Source organism: Pogona vitticeps, chromosome 4 (assembly GCF_051106095.1).
Source record: "Pogona vitticeps strain Pit_001003342236 chromosome 4, PviZW2.1, whole genome shotgun sequence".
NCBI lineage: Eukaryota > Metazoa > Chordata > Lepidosauria > Squamata > Agamidae > Pogona > Pogona vitticeps.
The window spans coordinates 121,891,828-121,907,999 of record NC_135786.1 but is presented as its reverse complement, the minus strand read 5'-3'; the positions used below and the strand labels follow the sequence as shown (position 1 = coordinate 121,907,999).

The 16,172-nt window shown below is 41.1% G+C and overlaps 1 protein-coding gene across 1 annotated transcript in view; it reads right to left on the bottom strand.

Moving 5' to 3' along the window:
- Positions 1–600: 600 nt before the first annotated feature.
- Positions 601–16,172, bottom strand: part of KIAA0040 (KIAA0040 ortholog) — a 28,656-nt gene continuing 13,084 nt past the window's right edge. Inside the window, exon 2 of the mRNA XM_072998229.2 lies at positions 601–2,940. Within this exon, the coding sequence (XP_072854330.2) occupies positions 2,497–2,817 (321 nt within the window). The 5' untranslated portion in view covers positions 2,818–2,940 and the 3' untranslated portion in view covers positions 601–2,496. The remainder of the gene's footprint in view (positions 2,941–16,172) is intronic.

Below are 16,172 nucleotides of genomic sequence, written 5' to 3'. Positions count from 1 at the left end.
TAGTAACCGCATCACCTAAGCCCAGCACAGAACAGCAGGCAAGTGTCTTACGAATGCGTGAAAATATGCAAACAATGGCTTTGTTAGGGGAGAGCAAGGAATTCATTAGGATCCCATGCAGAACTGCTCAAAAATGTTGGACCAAATTACCATCTCTTCCAAAGTCATGCGTAGGTTGCTTGGCATGAGCTTCAATGCCATTATCATTCTTGTCCTTCACAGATATTAGCTTCCTCACATTATTCAGGTTTACTCAGAAGCATATTTCACTGTATTCAGAAGAATACAGACAAGTGTGTATAGGACTCAGGGCTTGGAAGGTTACTTTTGAAAAGCAAATCCTTATGTAACTTGAGAAAAAGTTCTCCAAAGTCGTTGCTGCCCTTAATGTTGCTACTTTGTTAGATCTGTAACTCACTGTTAATTATTACTTTTTTGTCTGCCTTTCGCAATCTTTCTAGAAAACAATGTCTAAAAAAGCAAGGAAATTGTTTACCCCCCCCCTTAAATAGCTCCCAAGGCTTTTTTTTTTTCCAAAAAGATTATGATAAAAAGAAATTAACAGATAAATATTTGTTGGCACATAAAAAAATAACAATATTTCTAAAAGATCCACTGTTTACATTATAGGCAAATGCTACTTATAAAGCATTACATCCAAACTCTGGCAGGGTTACAGATTTTTTTAAAAAAGCTGTTAGGAAACAGAGATAGCTCCACACACTGTTATGCCGGCAATCTATTACCCTTCATCCTGCCTGTTTGCACACAACGGTAACCACAGAGACTGCTTCACAGAAGTCCATTGGTGGTGGATGGGTGGCAGTGCAAAGTTTTAAGAGATGAGCAGGGGTATCCTGTGTGTGCTGGTAACCCCATGTTGCTCACTCACTCTCTATGCATGTTTGTATATTTGCATGTGTTTCCATACCCTGGACTGGACTGTAAAAAATCAATACTGATAGCCATGAATTGTGGTTGGGGGGTTTGGAGAAGGAAAATGGAAAGGGGGGGGGGAATGGAAAAGAAATTGACTGGGTATCTATGGGGTTGGAAAATAACTAGCTTAAAGACATGGACTATTGCAAGCAGACTGCTCACTGGAAGGACAGATCCTGAAGCTGAGGCTCCAATCCTTTGGCCATCTCATGAGAAGAGAAGACTCCCTGGAAAAGACCCTGATGTTGGGAAAGTGTGAGGGCAAGAGGAGAAGGGGATGACAGAGGATGAGATGGTTGGACAGTGTCTGCGAAGCAACCAACATGAATTTAACCCAACTCCAGGAGGCAGTGAAAGGCAGGAGGGCCTGGCATGCTCTGGTCCATCGGGTCATGAAGAGTTGGACATAATGACTAACCAACAACAACAATTGCATGTAGAATAGCACTGGAAAAAACTGGCTGTGTATGTCTGCCTATTTTGCCTAATTTATTTTGCTTTTGATCTTTCTGGACAGAGGCAAAGAGCTTACAAAGACACTGAAATGTCAACCTTAGAAATACTGGCCATGATCTTATTGCTAATCTCTGTGAGTCTTACATAAGTGGTTTTTTACTATTCAGCAATTATTCTAATGCGTAGATTCTCTAGCTGATACTAGGAATTCAGTACTAGTTCTGCTTTTGTCTCGTCCTCTGGACAAATTTGACTAGGCATTAGTCAGGGACACCTTGGCCTGTTGCGTCAGTTTGGCACTTGTTAAGATAAAAACTAGGGTTCTTGTTGCACTTAATTCTGAGGCACATGCTGTGGTTCTATTCAAAGACCCTACTGAAAGATCTTGTGGTAGATTTGTCACATCTGGCTTCACTGCCTGCGAATAAAGGATCCAGCTAGATGCTTCTAGGAAACCTACAAACAGAGCAAAGAGGCGACTGTTTCCCCCCCCAGGTATGTTCTTCAACCTCTAATATTCAGAGGTATACTGCCTTTGAACCTGAAGGTTCTATTTAGTTATTGAGCCTCCACGAATTTCCCTAATCCCCTTTTAGAATCACCTAAGCCGCCTGAAGGAGCCTTCTTTCCCTCTGTGTGCAATCTGATTTTGTACGATGATAGGCATGACAATACAGTATGTGTGCATGCGTACAGCAGTATTGCTTGCTACTGCACAAACGGGTGTCAGTGTAAGATTTGTTAGAGCAAACAGTCTCGGACGCATCCTTCAGCCCAAGGCCAGAGATATCTATGATTTGTTCATAGCTGTGAAGTGTCCTGGTGAGTCTACATAAACATGCTCTTGTATGTATACTGGCATGGATGTTAGTTTATTCTGCTCAGGCGCAATTGCATTGCAAATACTTGCTCTTATAGGAACTCCCCAGAATATCCAGTGGCATCCCTTCATTGCACAAGCTTTTTGAAAGAAGCTGCATGTCCCTCTGAAAGAGGAGAGAACCGGTATGGTCCTTACTCGCTTTAAGGTGCATGGATTGAAGTGCTACAAAGAGCCCTGCAGGTGGCAGCAAACGTTACTGGTATCCTGCCATTCTTTCCTTAGGCCAGCAGCGAGGGCCTTTTTTCCAGCAGGAGCAGTTTAGGCTGCGCTGAGATCCACAGATCCTCTTCCTTCTTCTTCTTCCTTATCATCTTATTTCTTTTCTTCCCTTGGGAAGGGCTTCTGCTGCTGTAGCGCCCACTGTCCTTTTGCCGGCGGTCACAGAAACAGCAGTGACAACAGATGAAAATGCCCACCAGGACGACGAGAGCTGGCAGCCCCAGCAATACAGCCAGGCAGATTGTGTTATAGATGCCTTCCTGGTGTTTGGTGTGTATGAAAATCCAGATGGAGTGGAAAAAGTTGCTGATCTGCTCCATGGTGGCTCTGGCTGGCTGGCTGGCAGGCAGGCAGAAGGGCTCCAGAGATCTCTGCCCTTGAACGAAAACTTTTTGTGGGTCTTGTCAGCCTCTGAACAGTGGAAAAGCTCTTCCAATTGGTCCCTGAAAAGATGAAACACAACTGTTAGGCTGACTGCCAAAGGAAATCCCATAGGAGGGCTAGGAAGAAAGTTCAAATGGAATGATAAGGTTGGAAATACTGCAGCATAATGCTTGTATTGGGGCCTCAACTAAATTCAGACTACTGTACAACATTAATTTTAAAATGTATATGCTGCCCTTTGGTCTGGGGATAGTGACTGATCATAATTCCACAGCAGTCTTTCATTCTCTTGCATCCTTCTGTGATGCAGACCGAAGTGACGGAGATGTCCAAGGTAGTGAGCAAACCCCTTTATTTGTTTCAGCCTTTAGGTCCTTTTTCGAGTCCTAGCTTCCCCCAGTTGCAACAATAAAATTCAGTGAAAAACCATTCTGTTAAATTTGGACAGCAAACTGCACAGAGTTTGCTGCATTGGGAGTCAGTTGGGGAAAGCCCATTCAAGCAAACACACCTTCTGTGTGTGTGTTTCAAATACCTTTCCTTTGAAACTGCCAAATTTCAGCAGGTGTGCACGAAGCCCTCCCTGGTGGGGCCAGAGAAGGATAATCCTGCCCCCCCGGCCTGATGAGGATGCGACCCTTGATTTAGTGGAAGCCACTGACTGTGCATTTGAAGATTCTCAAAACTGATTTTACAGACACAGTCATCATATTTCTTAATGGAAAGAATACCTTTAAAATATGATCAAGTTATGTTTTTTCCCCTCACACAACGCTGCTGCTTAGCCTAACCAAAAAGAAAATAAAACAGTTTCACTGAAAATGATGATCTGTTAAAAAACAGGCCAGGATCCAGCTAACTGGTGTGTGGGTGCTTCTGTATACACACATAGGCAGAGTTGCTATTACCTATCAGTGTGTTATGTCAGTAGCATCTTAACTGCACTAAAACCAGCCTATTTTTCTCAGTGTGGCAAGTTCCTGTTAGAGGAATAGTCTGCAAGTACTTTAGGATGATTACTTGATTACTATTTTAATTGCATTTTAATTCTTTTATCTTTTTATTGTATTTTAATTGTTGTAAGCCACCCAGAGACCTTTGGGTAGAGTGGGGTGCATATAAGTTAAATAAAATAAATAAATAAATAAATATTTTTGGTAAAGAGAGCTAAACAGACTGGTTTTCAGGGTAACTGGAAATTGGCTCCCACATGGAATATCATCTCTAGCAGATGGATAAAAGGGAGTACTACTTTCTACAGCCTTGATAAACTGTGGAATGCACTGCCACAAACTTTAACTGACAGCTGCCACTTTAGAGTGTATGTACACTCCACAGTTGCAACAGTTTGATACCACTATCATTGATGTGGCTCCAACCTTTGGAATGTTTTTTTAAAAGTATTTATTTAAGGACAGGGATAGGGAATACAAAAAGTAAAGGGGAATAGGTAAAAGGGAAAAAGGGTTAGGGGGATAGGAGAACACAAAGTATACCATCATCCAATCAATTCATATTACAATAACAAAATCAACTTTTTGCTTTTTCACAGTTTGATTACCCTCCTGCTTTCATCTTATCATTTAATTTTAGTTTAATTCTATGTTACTCCAACACTATCTGGTAAGTGCAGCCATTTATAAAATACATCCCATCGTTCAGTTTCCTTTTGAGTTGAACAGTCTTTCAGCCCATCTGACACTTTTCCACTTCCCATATTTTCACAATAAGATTCTCTTATTTCAGTATCTCTGCTTCCTTGAGATTTTTAACATAATGCTTTTTAATTTTGGAAGCTGCATAGGTCACTGGATAACTCTCTAACCCATTTATATTGCCTGGTGTCATGCCTAATAAAGACGGTTCTAAAGTTTGTACAGCTTCATTTAAGTTTTGTTTGGCATCTACTGTCCCCTCTTTCGTCACTTTCATCAAATCTTCTATTTTGCTAAGACCTTCATTCACTTGCTGAAACCCTGTTGTTATTATCTTTTGCATAGTAATCTGCCATTCCTTTTCTATTTCTTGTACCACTGTTCCAAAACTTTGGGATTGAACAGACCAAGTCTCCATTTGTTGTCTTAAATTTTTGGAGGCCATCTGAGACTTTGGGGTTTGTATAGATGATATTATGCCCTTAACCACAGTGATCACCCCTTAGATATCCTTCTACAGTTTTCACAATTTTATCAACAATCCGAACTGCTCATCATAAACCTCCCCTTAGATCTCCCTCCAATCTTTATCCAAATATTATAATATAAAAATCAGCTTTTAACCCAGCAAAATTCAAAGTCAAATAGAACCGTGGCACAATTATTTCTTCTTCTCCCGAGTTTAGCAACCTTCTGTTTTCAAACTCCTGCACAGTCCAACAAGCAAAACAACAATCACAGAGTCTCAAACTGTCCAGTAGTTGTCCTTGAAGCCCATCTTATGATCTTTCCATTAACCCCTTGATACTCCTTACTCCAGTCGACCACGTCAGCTCCCTTTCTTCTCCCGAAAACCACCAGATTCTGTTATTAACAGTTCACAAAGTCCAGGAAAAGGCAAAGAGAGACATGTCCCAGCCAAACTGCATTCACCAAACTCAAGTCTCTTACATCCAGTCAGATGGTGTTACCGTCTGGGATTCTTTTCCAGAAACATAAGATTTATTTTTTCGTCTCACTCTCTCGGCTTTGAAATCAGCTTGCTATATTAAGAGTTCACATGGGGAGGACATTTAGTTTCGCTTTTGAAGCAAACTGATAAGATAGGCTCGCAGCTGCTTTTCTTCTTTCAGCCAGATCTTTTCATTCTTATTTTCAGCTTAATGAGGCTGTTTCATAAATCAAAGACTTCGGCTTACTTAGTTGTTATATATTTTAAGCTTATATTGGTTGTTCTCCTCTCCCCCGGTAAAGGGTTACTCACGGCTCAGTGCCAATAATATGACTCCCTGTCTCTGGTCCGTGCACGGTGATTTCTTCAGAGGGAAGAAGTCCGGGTTTGCATCCCTTTCTTCTCCTTCTGCTGCTCACCATCTGCTTCAGAAAGACTTCTCCTAGACTCTCCTTTGAACCCCATTTCAAAAAGGGGATCCCGGACGGGCTCAGTTTTTCCAGAGAGAGCTCTTCTCTGGAGCTACTGGCAGCACCGCAACAAAGCCCCACCCTCCCAACATCTGCAGTTCTCTCCTGCTGTTCAGGGGAATGTGCTAGATAGAGGTATAATCCTTTCCTCCCAATGTGGGTACTATGCCTTCTGCAACTCGTAAAAGGGACTTCTAAGTTGGAGTGTGTGCATTAGTCCAGCTTTACTGAATTAACCAGTTGAGTGCAACCTTTCGTTCTGTAGCCTGACCATGTCCTCCCCCCCCCCCGTGGTGCTTTGGAGAAGCTTCCTGGCCCACAGAATTAACTCCACTTTTTAAAGTCTTCTTGCCCTACCTTCGTGATTCTGAAAGGCTGGCCACTTTTTTCATTTTTAAGATACTTCATCTATATGCCTCCAACTAAGGATGTATTGGTGTCTCCTGCACTTTGTTTTTGTGGGGGGCAAAATGAAATGCCATTATCCTAAAAATCTACTTCAGGAAGGGCAAGGGAGGCCAGCGGGTTCCAAGCCAATCAGAGCACTGCTCAGACAATCTTTGTCATAAACACGCAGGGCTCATTTCAGGTGAACACAGTCTCAGATGTATGTTTTCAGCAAAATGTACTGCAGGTGTTTTGTCTATGTGCAAATTACAAACATCAGTACATATATTGGTCATCTAAATATATATATATATAAAATGTGACCCCACACAGTCAATCAGTTCTTTGAGGAACGATGCTGGGGGGGGGGGGAACAACACTAAATGGCATCAGAGGATGGCCAGAGAACAAACATCTTTGGTGTTTGCACTTTCTGTGACCCATGGGTGGCTTGGGCTAATTCACATTCTTTTCTGCTTGTGAAATCATGGCACCAGTTCTGGGCAACACAAGCTGTTTTGCTTCTGGTTGGTCTGGATCCTGCTCCTGGAGTGCTATGGCACTTCTGTTGTGTGCGCTATGACAGCAATGTCCTGCTGGAACTGAGAAAGATTTCTAGAGTAATTTGTGAAGTGTTGGGTCTGAATCTCACTTCCAAGACTAATTCACAGTATTTGGGTGATTTGGCAGTGGTGGGCCCATGATTCTATCTCTCCTTCTCTGTTCTTTCAACCGAAGATCACACAATTGGAATGATGCTGTAGAGTTGCACTAGCACTTAAAAATATTTTGCAATGTTGTTTCCTGTTCACTAAGCTGTAAGATGAGTAAATACTTACATATATGGCTCATTCGCAGGCCTATTTGACAGTTCTATATATGGCAACATAAAGCCATTCCACACGTCTGTCTAGAATTCAGCCACCTCATTTGACACATGCTACTTCAGATTGCATGAAGTATGCTTATATTTACATTTCAGATAGTTGAACAATGTTCCATGTAACAAAGTGGTGTGAGTGTTGTAAACTCCACATACGGGGGAGTGCTGTGTGCTAAACCTCTCTTGAATGTTCTGGCTTAGTACAGGCTGAGAAATCTTCTCCATGAAAGATCATTTGAAATACATACAAATACACACTCACACATGCTACTTGAAATCTAAAACACAGAGTTATCCCTCCTTATACTGAGTAATGCCTCTGTCAGCTCAAAGATCCTGTGACTTGATTAGAGGTATAGCTTCCAGAGAATAATATCATGTGCTCTTGAGCATAGGGTCCCATGCATCTGCTTGCCACTGCACCCCCACTTGATTCTAAGTGAATATAAATGTACATTTGCTTCCCAACCATAAGCAGAGTCCTATTCACACTTCTTAGTAGGGAAAAGCGTGTATATAATTATCACACTCCACCCTCCTCTTAGACTCTACTGATAGACTCCGTAACAATGTGTCTCATGGTAAATGCATATTTTGCATTCCTGGGTATGATGAGTCATCAACCTCAGTGATAACCTTTCACAAAACCAAAACTCTGCCTTAATTCCACAACTGTTGGTAAACATATTTCTCACAAGGTCAACCAAGTGTCTCCGGGAAGTCCACAAGTAAGAATGAATACAAATAGCCATTTCTTCCTGTTGCTCACTGTAAGTAGCATTCATTGGCATTTTACCTCTCAATGTGGCTGTTTCAAAGATCCAAGTTGAGAGGAGCATTATGATTAAGTTAAATGTGTAGAATGCATGTGCCTTCTCTTTCTAACTATTTTGGGGGAGGTTTCCATTTTCTCAGACTTAATGGTAGCTTTCCTGATTTGTGGTATATATTTTAGCTAAGCTTTGTGTCAAAGTTACGTTTTTCATTCCATTTAGAATTGTGGAGCAGGTTTAGAGAAGTGCAATTTTAGCACAGGTAATTTTCTTAGAAAGTACATCTTTCACACCCTTGTGTCAACAAAACAAACAGAAATAAAATAACACACACATATATAATTAGTATCTCTCTCTCATATGATTTATTATTTATTTTGTGTATATTCTTTTATTATACTATTTATTTTGTGTATATTCTTACATTTTCCTTGTTTAACTTGTCTGTCTGCTTTCTGTATTCCTCCACTGCACTGACTGAGATGCTGTCTTTTCCCTTTTTTATTATCTTAAAGCTGGCTCAGAAGGAACATTCTGGCCTCAGGTAAAAAGAGAAAATATATTACTATGGTAGCTAATAATATAATTAGAAACAACTAAGCCAAATAACAAAATAAAACAGGACGCTGCCCTCGTTTCTGAGATATATTGGAATTTATTAATTTGAAGCCCCGGGATAGCTTCAAATGAGCTCAACACATCTTCAGTACTTGGGATTTATTTCATTGGATTAGCTAGGACTGTTGCTATATTGTCTGCAAACAGATTGATGAGGCACTGCTTGCTATTAATTTTAATTCCTGTTCATTTGGGGTTGCTCTTAATTACCAAAGTAATTAAGAGTTTGCAAAAATGACAAATGCAAACAAAATTGGAAACAATAGGCATGCTTGCTTAGTTTTCCTCTAAACTAGGAAAGCATCCATGTCCATACCCTCCATTCATACCACCATTTATGGGTGTTGTATGATGTTTGTAATAATTTCAAGAATATCTTAGAGCAGTGGTCCCCAATGTTGGGTAACCCAGGCATTCTTGGACTGCAACACCCAGAAACCCTGGCCAGAACAGCTGGTGATGAAGGCTTCTGGGAGTTGCAGTCCAGGAACACCTGGATTAACCAAGGTTGGGAACCTTTGTCTTAGAGGGATCAAATGAGAAGGGAATGTTTTTGCCTCTGTTTTGGATTCCATGATGGATTATGTTTCATAACCTGCAGATTGGGTCTGATATCTGTCTTCTCTGGATGAAACTGGCCTGTTTGGCATGACCGAGCTTAATTTTTTTTAGCAATTTGGTGTCTTGGTTCGAAAGAATTCCAGGATTCTTGAGAAAAGTCATTCTTCAGAATGGATTTTCATTTAAGTCAGAAAAGAAGTTAGAACTGCTAATACTCTTCTTCCTAAGTATTATGTACCTGTCACACACTCCTAGTTCCCCTGTTTGTTCTTCTACACAACCCAGGCTCACTTTCGGGTATGACGTTTACTTTTCACTCCTTTTCGCTGCCACCAGAGGATTTATTCCTCACTCTATCAAAAATGACTCTTAAATCATAATTATCCAATATAACAATATTTATGTGTTTATCAGTAAATCACATAAAGTGCATCATGGATGATCTTATTTTATTCATTCAATAAACCGTGCTTTGATAACATTTATATTTACTTATGAAGAATCATTTTAATCAAGGTATTTATTCATTTCTTATTTTATTCTCTCTCCCTCTCTTCTCTAACACATTTCTGGTCCTAACTATCTAAACTGCTTCTATCAAACTGATATTCCTAACTGAAGTCCCTAACTTTAACTCATATCCTTAGCTGATCTTTAACTGTCTTCCATTGTTCTTATATTTCCTTGGTTCCGCCCCTTCTGTTCAACCATTGGTTGTTAAATCAGGGTTCCATTGTGATGGACAGGAGTGGTTACTGACCTGTCTGTCACAGTACCCACAATAGAAAATTGTAAAACAAATGTAGTCACGTGATCCATGAGGAGAAATAAAATTCTGGGTTGAGCAATAAATAAACAGGCAATAAATGGAAAGATGGGGTTACATACTCATACGTTGACTTCCAATGTCTGTACCCATTTCTGCAGCCGTCACCTCCAAAAAATGTTTACTTACAAAAAAAAATTCTTTAAAAAACTGAAGCAGTTCCCTTAAACACTTCAGTAATAATAATAAAAAAACTTACATTTCTCTTTAAAATCTGGGGTGTCAAGTGGCAAGATTGGCTTCTACCCCCTAGAGTGCCTGAGGGAACTTTTGAATCTTTTAGATTCTTTGAAGGGGTGGGGTGTTGGGAGGTGGAGGAATGCTATCCATTTCTAGTCTACAGAGAAGGAAGTGACTGTAAATGAATTCCTTGACATCTTTATTTTTCATTGAATCAAGAGTCTACATCTTGCATGCCTTCTGCCTACAAGGTGGATAGCTATTAGAACTGCCTTTTTGTGTCTTTCCCAATCCCACTCACCACCACACCCCAATTTTGTAGCCTGAAGAATCATTCTGGAGAACTCAGACACTTACCTTGCTTGTACCATTTTAGTGATTCAGCAAAGCCATTACTCAACTCGGAAGTTTGATTCTAGAAATACATGTTTGACCAGTGTCACTGAGTGTTGCCACATAGCACTGAGATGGAGCACTCCCCATCTTTCCAAAATGTATGTGTCACATTAATGAAAGATACCAGAAGCATTTCTCTCCATATCAGTGTGTTTTTTCATAAATCCAAACAGATGCATGGCTCAACCACCAGCTGTCCTATGGTTTGCTCTTTTTCATTTTCAGCTCTCCACAATACCCAGAGAAGTTCTAAAACCAGCCACAAATAATCTTACTGGTCATTTCCTCTACCACAGTGAAAGTGGGAATTATCTGGATTGTAGAAAAGAGGAAAAAAAACAGTCTGCTGTTTTCAACAGCAGGCTTGCCCAAGGGCAGAGTCCTGTGTTGTTTTAGAATGCACAAAACAGACCTCAGGTAGTTAAAGGGAAAGATAGGAAGAAGGATGGAGTGTTTAAACAGTCCCCAGTCCCACTGCCCATTGAATACGGGCCCTTCTGACTGCTTTTCTGTACAATTTTCTTGCTGTGTTTATCTCGTAAACATCCAATATAGGAGGAAAAGTGGGGTATTGATAATGGCAGGGATGGCTGATACCCTCGAAATCCAAACCTCCCACTCTGGCGTTTGCTAGGGGGGAAAAAGAAGAAGCTATTTTATATTCCTGCACATTACCATTTTTGTGTAAGTCTCCAAGCAGAACTGGGAAGCATGGAAACACCTTGTCAATACCATAAAGATAGCTTACCAAAGAGTATGCAGATGAAGACAGCTAAATCATTGGGTGGCTGTCCTTAAATTCTGCTTTTCTAAAGGCTTCCTAAGCATTCATTCAGGCAGTGATGAGAACTAGTTTTTTTCTCCAGTACAAATGCTGAGTTCCATGTCTTGGGACCATGCCTTGTTCCTTTCCACTAGAATCTAACTTTTCCCCTTTTCTTATACAGTGTGGTGAAATAGGTTAGAGCATTGAGCTGGGGCTTGAAATACTTAGGTTCATGTCCTCATTGAGCTATGAAACTGCCTGGGTGACACTGGGCTAGGCACTGTCGTTCAGCCTGACCTACCTCACAGGGTTGCTGTGATGATAAGGGGAGAGGAAGAAGAGCCGTACTATCTATCTATCTATCTATCTATCTATCTATCTATCTATCTATCTATCTATCTATCTATCTATCTATCTATCTATCTATCTATCTATCTATCTATCTATCTATCTATCTATCTATCTATCTATCTATCTATCTATCTATCGCTTTTTGCTCAGAAGAGAAAAGGTGGAATATAAATGCAATGTGTGCGTGCGCTCACACGCGTGTGTATACAACTCACATCTGTAGTTCTCCATCTGAAGCCCAATTCTTTAGTTTGCTGGCAAAATACAAGGTCATCTGTTCTGAGACTGGAAGTGAACTGATGTTATTTAAGGTCATAGAGAACAGCGTGGCTATCTAAATAGACAAAGGATGCTTCATCCCGAACTGCAAAGCCCTTCTCTCATTTACACAGCTGGGAGTCTTACTTGAGGCACAGAAAGCATGTGACCTGCCTGAGGTTGCTCAGGAAGTTTTAGGCATAGCCAAGAATCGATCCTGTTCTGCATTGAATGTTCTCTTCACCCAAAACACAACAGACTCCTTCTCCAGGCTAAATTGTTTTTTCAGCTTATTCAAAAATGCCAAACAAACAAAAAGACAAAGCCAAAAACAACCCCCCCTACAAAATGGAAACAAAAAACAACCTTTATTTCAGATTTACAAACCTTTTCTCTTTCTTATCAAAGGAGAACAAGTTTGGGAACTGTTGTTTGAAACGGAGGTTTTGGAAAATCTTCCAAGGGAACATATAAGGAACACTTGTATTCACTTTCCTTCAGAACTCCTTTTGGTTGGGCTAACAGTAGTGTATAGCAGCTGTTTAAATATCAGTGAGAGCCTGCCCTCTGTTAACTGCAAGTACTACATTGGACCAAGCTAAAGAAAACTACAATTCTTGGCTTCAGAAAAATGGTAGGACCCGGCTCTGTCTGGTACCCGGATTTCATCTTTAGTCACTTCTTTTCTCTCTCCTGTTTTATTGGAAGCCTGCTTACAAGATATGACCCACATATAAAAGCAAAATATTTTAAAAATGCAATTCTTGTTCTCTTTCTTTCATTCTCTTCTCTCCCTGTGTGATATACGTAACTAGAGCCTCAGCATTTTCAGTGAGTAGAAATAAGCAGAGGGGAAAACAGGGGTGATGCATAATTCATGAGGGAGTTGGTAAAAAAAAACGGAAACTGAAAGGATGTCTGTATGTACAACATTAATGTACACGTTGTGCTTCTCTTTTTGCCATCAAGTGTGAAGATCGTTAACGTGGTGATAAATTTAAAAGAGAAGCCAAATGTAACTAAAGCCATTGCAGGCAAGGAGTGCCACACTGGAATAATAACAAAAGGCACACTGCAGTCTTTATGGGAATAGCCTGGGTCACAACGTTATTACAGTTTACAGCTGCTTAACACTGGCCCTCCACAGAGGATGGATCCTGAAAATAGCTGATGCCAGTCAACAAATGCACCACCATCTCTCTCAGCTGGCTGCTGAGGAGGAACAGGGATGACAGTTGATGGGGTACCCATGTGGATGCGTGCCACTCTGGGGCTCCTTCCATCACCTGGGGGCAAAGAGAGCTCCCAATCCAGGTTTGTTCTCTTGCCCTCATGACCTTTAAGGGAGGCTGCTGCCTAGGGACAGCCGCAGGCAAGCTCCCTCTCCCCCGTCCTCATGCCCTCAAACTACCCACACAGTTGTGACAAGAAAACAGGTGCAATTGCCTTTGCGGTTTTTGGACATTGTGAGATAGAAAATCGTCCTATAAGGGGATGCAAAGACAGCTTCCAAATTGCTTTCGCACCAAAGTGTTCACATACACAGACTCAGCGGGAAAACACCAAACTCCTATTAAAATATACATCAGAGAGCATCAACCCTGTTACATCCCAATCTGCACACCAGGAGGGATGTGGAAGGGGCACACCTGCAGACAAGGTAGGCATTACTGCTCACTCTTCAAATATGTGGGAAAGTATGTATTCGTATGGAAGGGATAATAAAGATAAAGAACAACAACAACAAAATCCCCACTTCTCAGACAGTTGACCACAAATAAAGAGCTCTTATGGCAGGTCAGAATATTTAAAGCAGTTATAAAACCTTGCCAGTAGTGAGAGCAAGGCTATATTTTGTTGAGAGAAGACAGTGTGGCCCACCAGACAAACTAAGAATACGACACACAAATAAGAATACAAATTTAAGTAATTGATTAGTCTCTGACAAGCATGGATGCAGGTTTTTACGGTACATTGTTGTCAGCATTGCCTTGGAGGAAATCTAAGATTATAAAATAAGATAGATGGTAAGTGTGTGCAAACAGGTCCAGAGGGGCTGCTTTTTCACCAGCTTCAACAAGGTGAAGATAATGGGGCATTCCTTCCCTCATCTAGGTTGGTGGCTTGCCCTGGATCTTGTTATATAGCCCATTTTAAAATCTCCCTCTACCTGGAACTTAACCACAGTTCCCTGGGCAGTTGTGTCATGTCCCCCATGTCTTCCATAAGCATCAAGAAAAGAACATTTCAGGATGCTACTTATGGATTTTCCACATATGCAGAAAGTAAGAGCTCACTTGCCCACTTTTTGTCCCATTCCACACACCCAAGAATGCAATTTTATTGTCTGCCCTGGCTCTTATTACATATTGCTTTCCTTTGGAGATGGGCCAGAACTCCAGTAGGAATAAAACACATCAGTAAATATATTGTTTCCTTTTTTGGTGCTGCTTTCTGAAAGCAGGACAGTAACAATTAAAACAGCCAGAAATGTGACATTAGTTGTGGCACTCTATTGCACAAATAAATATAAATACAGTAAATAAAAAGGGAGAAGATTGGGCTGTTTTTCCAGGAGGTTCCTGTTTAGAGCAACACTTATCTCAATTTTAGTCTAAGAAGTATCTTTGATGTACTTCTGTGATACTCCATGTGTGTGTGTGGTGTGTTTGTGTGTGTAAAGACAGAAAGAAAGAACAACCCCAATCTGAAGACATATGCTAGCTATTGATTTTGTACTAGTCTCCATCAGGCTGGACGTAACAGTGCTGAGCATAAAAGTGCAGTTTAAAGCTAGCATACTGGATGCTTGCTATTTCTTAGTGTTATTTCTTAGTGGGCAACTGCTGGAGGAGGCGGAGAAGGGAAGTCCACGCTCCTGCTGAAAGTAGTGAAACGACCGAACAAGGAGGAGGGGTGGAGGGCACACCGGCTGGTGAGGGGATGAATCCAGCAGGAGGGATGGGACCATGTAGCACCTGTGGTGCTGCTACAATGATCCAGCACAATCTGATGATCTGAATTTGTGTCAGTTTGTACTGCTGAGTTAGCACAACTAAGCAAAGTGCAATTTTGCTATGGAAAGGAATATTTCAAATCAATTCCAATTCTAGTTGTTGCGGGTTTTTCGGGCTCTTTGGCCGTGTTCTGAGGAAGAACAACCCTCAAAGAGCCCAAAAAACCCACAACAACCATTAGATCCCGGCCGTGAAAGCCTTCGCGAATACAATTCCAATTCTCTTTTTATGGAAACATTTTAATACACAATAAAGCCCAATACACTTTTCAGCAGAGAAGTAGATGCTATGACTACCTGTAGTTTGCCCCCATTTTGGGAGAACGGATGGAATTGCCATGTGGGTTCAGGACATATAGTAAGTTTACATAAAATCATTAAATCTGTTCCTAACCACCACACTAACCCTAATGCTAACATTCAATATACGTACTAGAATTCTTGTTGGAGTCATAAAGCATCCCACTGCTTGTCCAGAGCAAGTTTTACCTTATCCTGCTGTATGGGGATTAATTGGTTTTCATGGTTGGATTTTATTTCTGTTGTAATTTGAATATTCTTACTCCTGGCCAAGTGAGTGAAATATTTCTCAGACGTGTGTGTGTGTTTAGTCGTTTAGTCGTGTCCGACTCTTTGTGACCCCATGGACCAGAGCATGCCAGGCACTCCTATCTTCCACTGCCTCCCGGAGTTGTGTCAAATTCATGTTGGTTGCTTCGCAGATACTGTCCAGCCATCTCATCCTCAGTCGTCCCCTTCTCCTCTTGCCGTCACACCTTCCTAACATCAAGGTTTTTTCCAAGGACTCTTTTCTTCTCATGAGATGGCCAAAGTACTGGAGCCTCAGCTTCAGGATCTGTCCTTCCAGTGAGCACTCAGGGTTGACTTCCTTTAGAATTGATAGGTTTGTTCTCCTTGCAGTCCAGGGGATTCTCAAGAGCCTCCTCCAGCACCACAATTCAAAGGCATCAATTCTTCGGCGGTCTGCTTTCTTTATGGTCCAGCTCTCACTTCCATACATCACGACAGGAAAAACCATAGCTTTGACTATTCGGACTTTTGTTGGCAATGTGATGTTTCTGCTATTTAAGATGCTGTCAAGATTTGTCATCGCTTTCCTCCCAAGAAGCAGGTGTCTTTTAATTTCGTGGCTGCTGTCTCCATCTGCAGTGATCATGGGGCCCAGGAAAATAAAATCT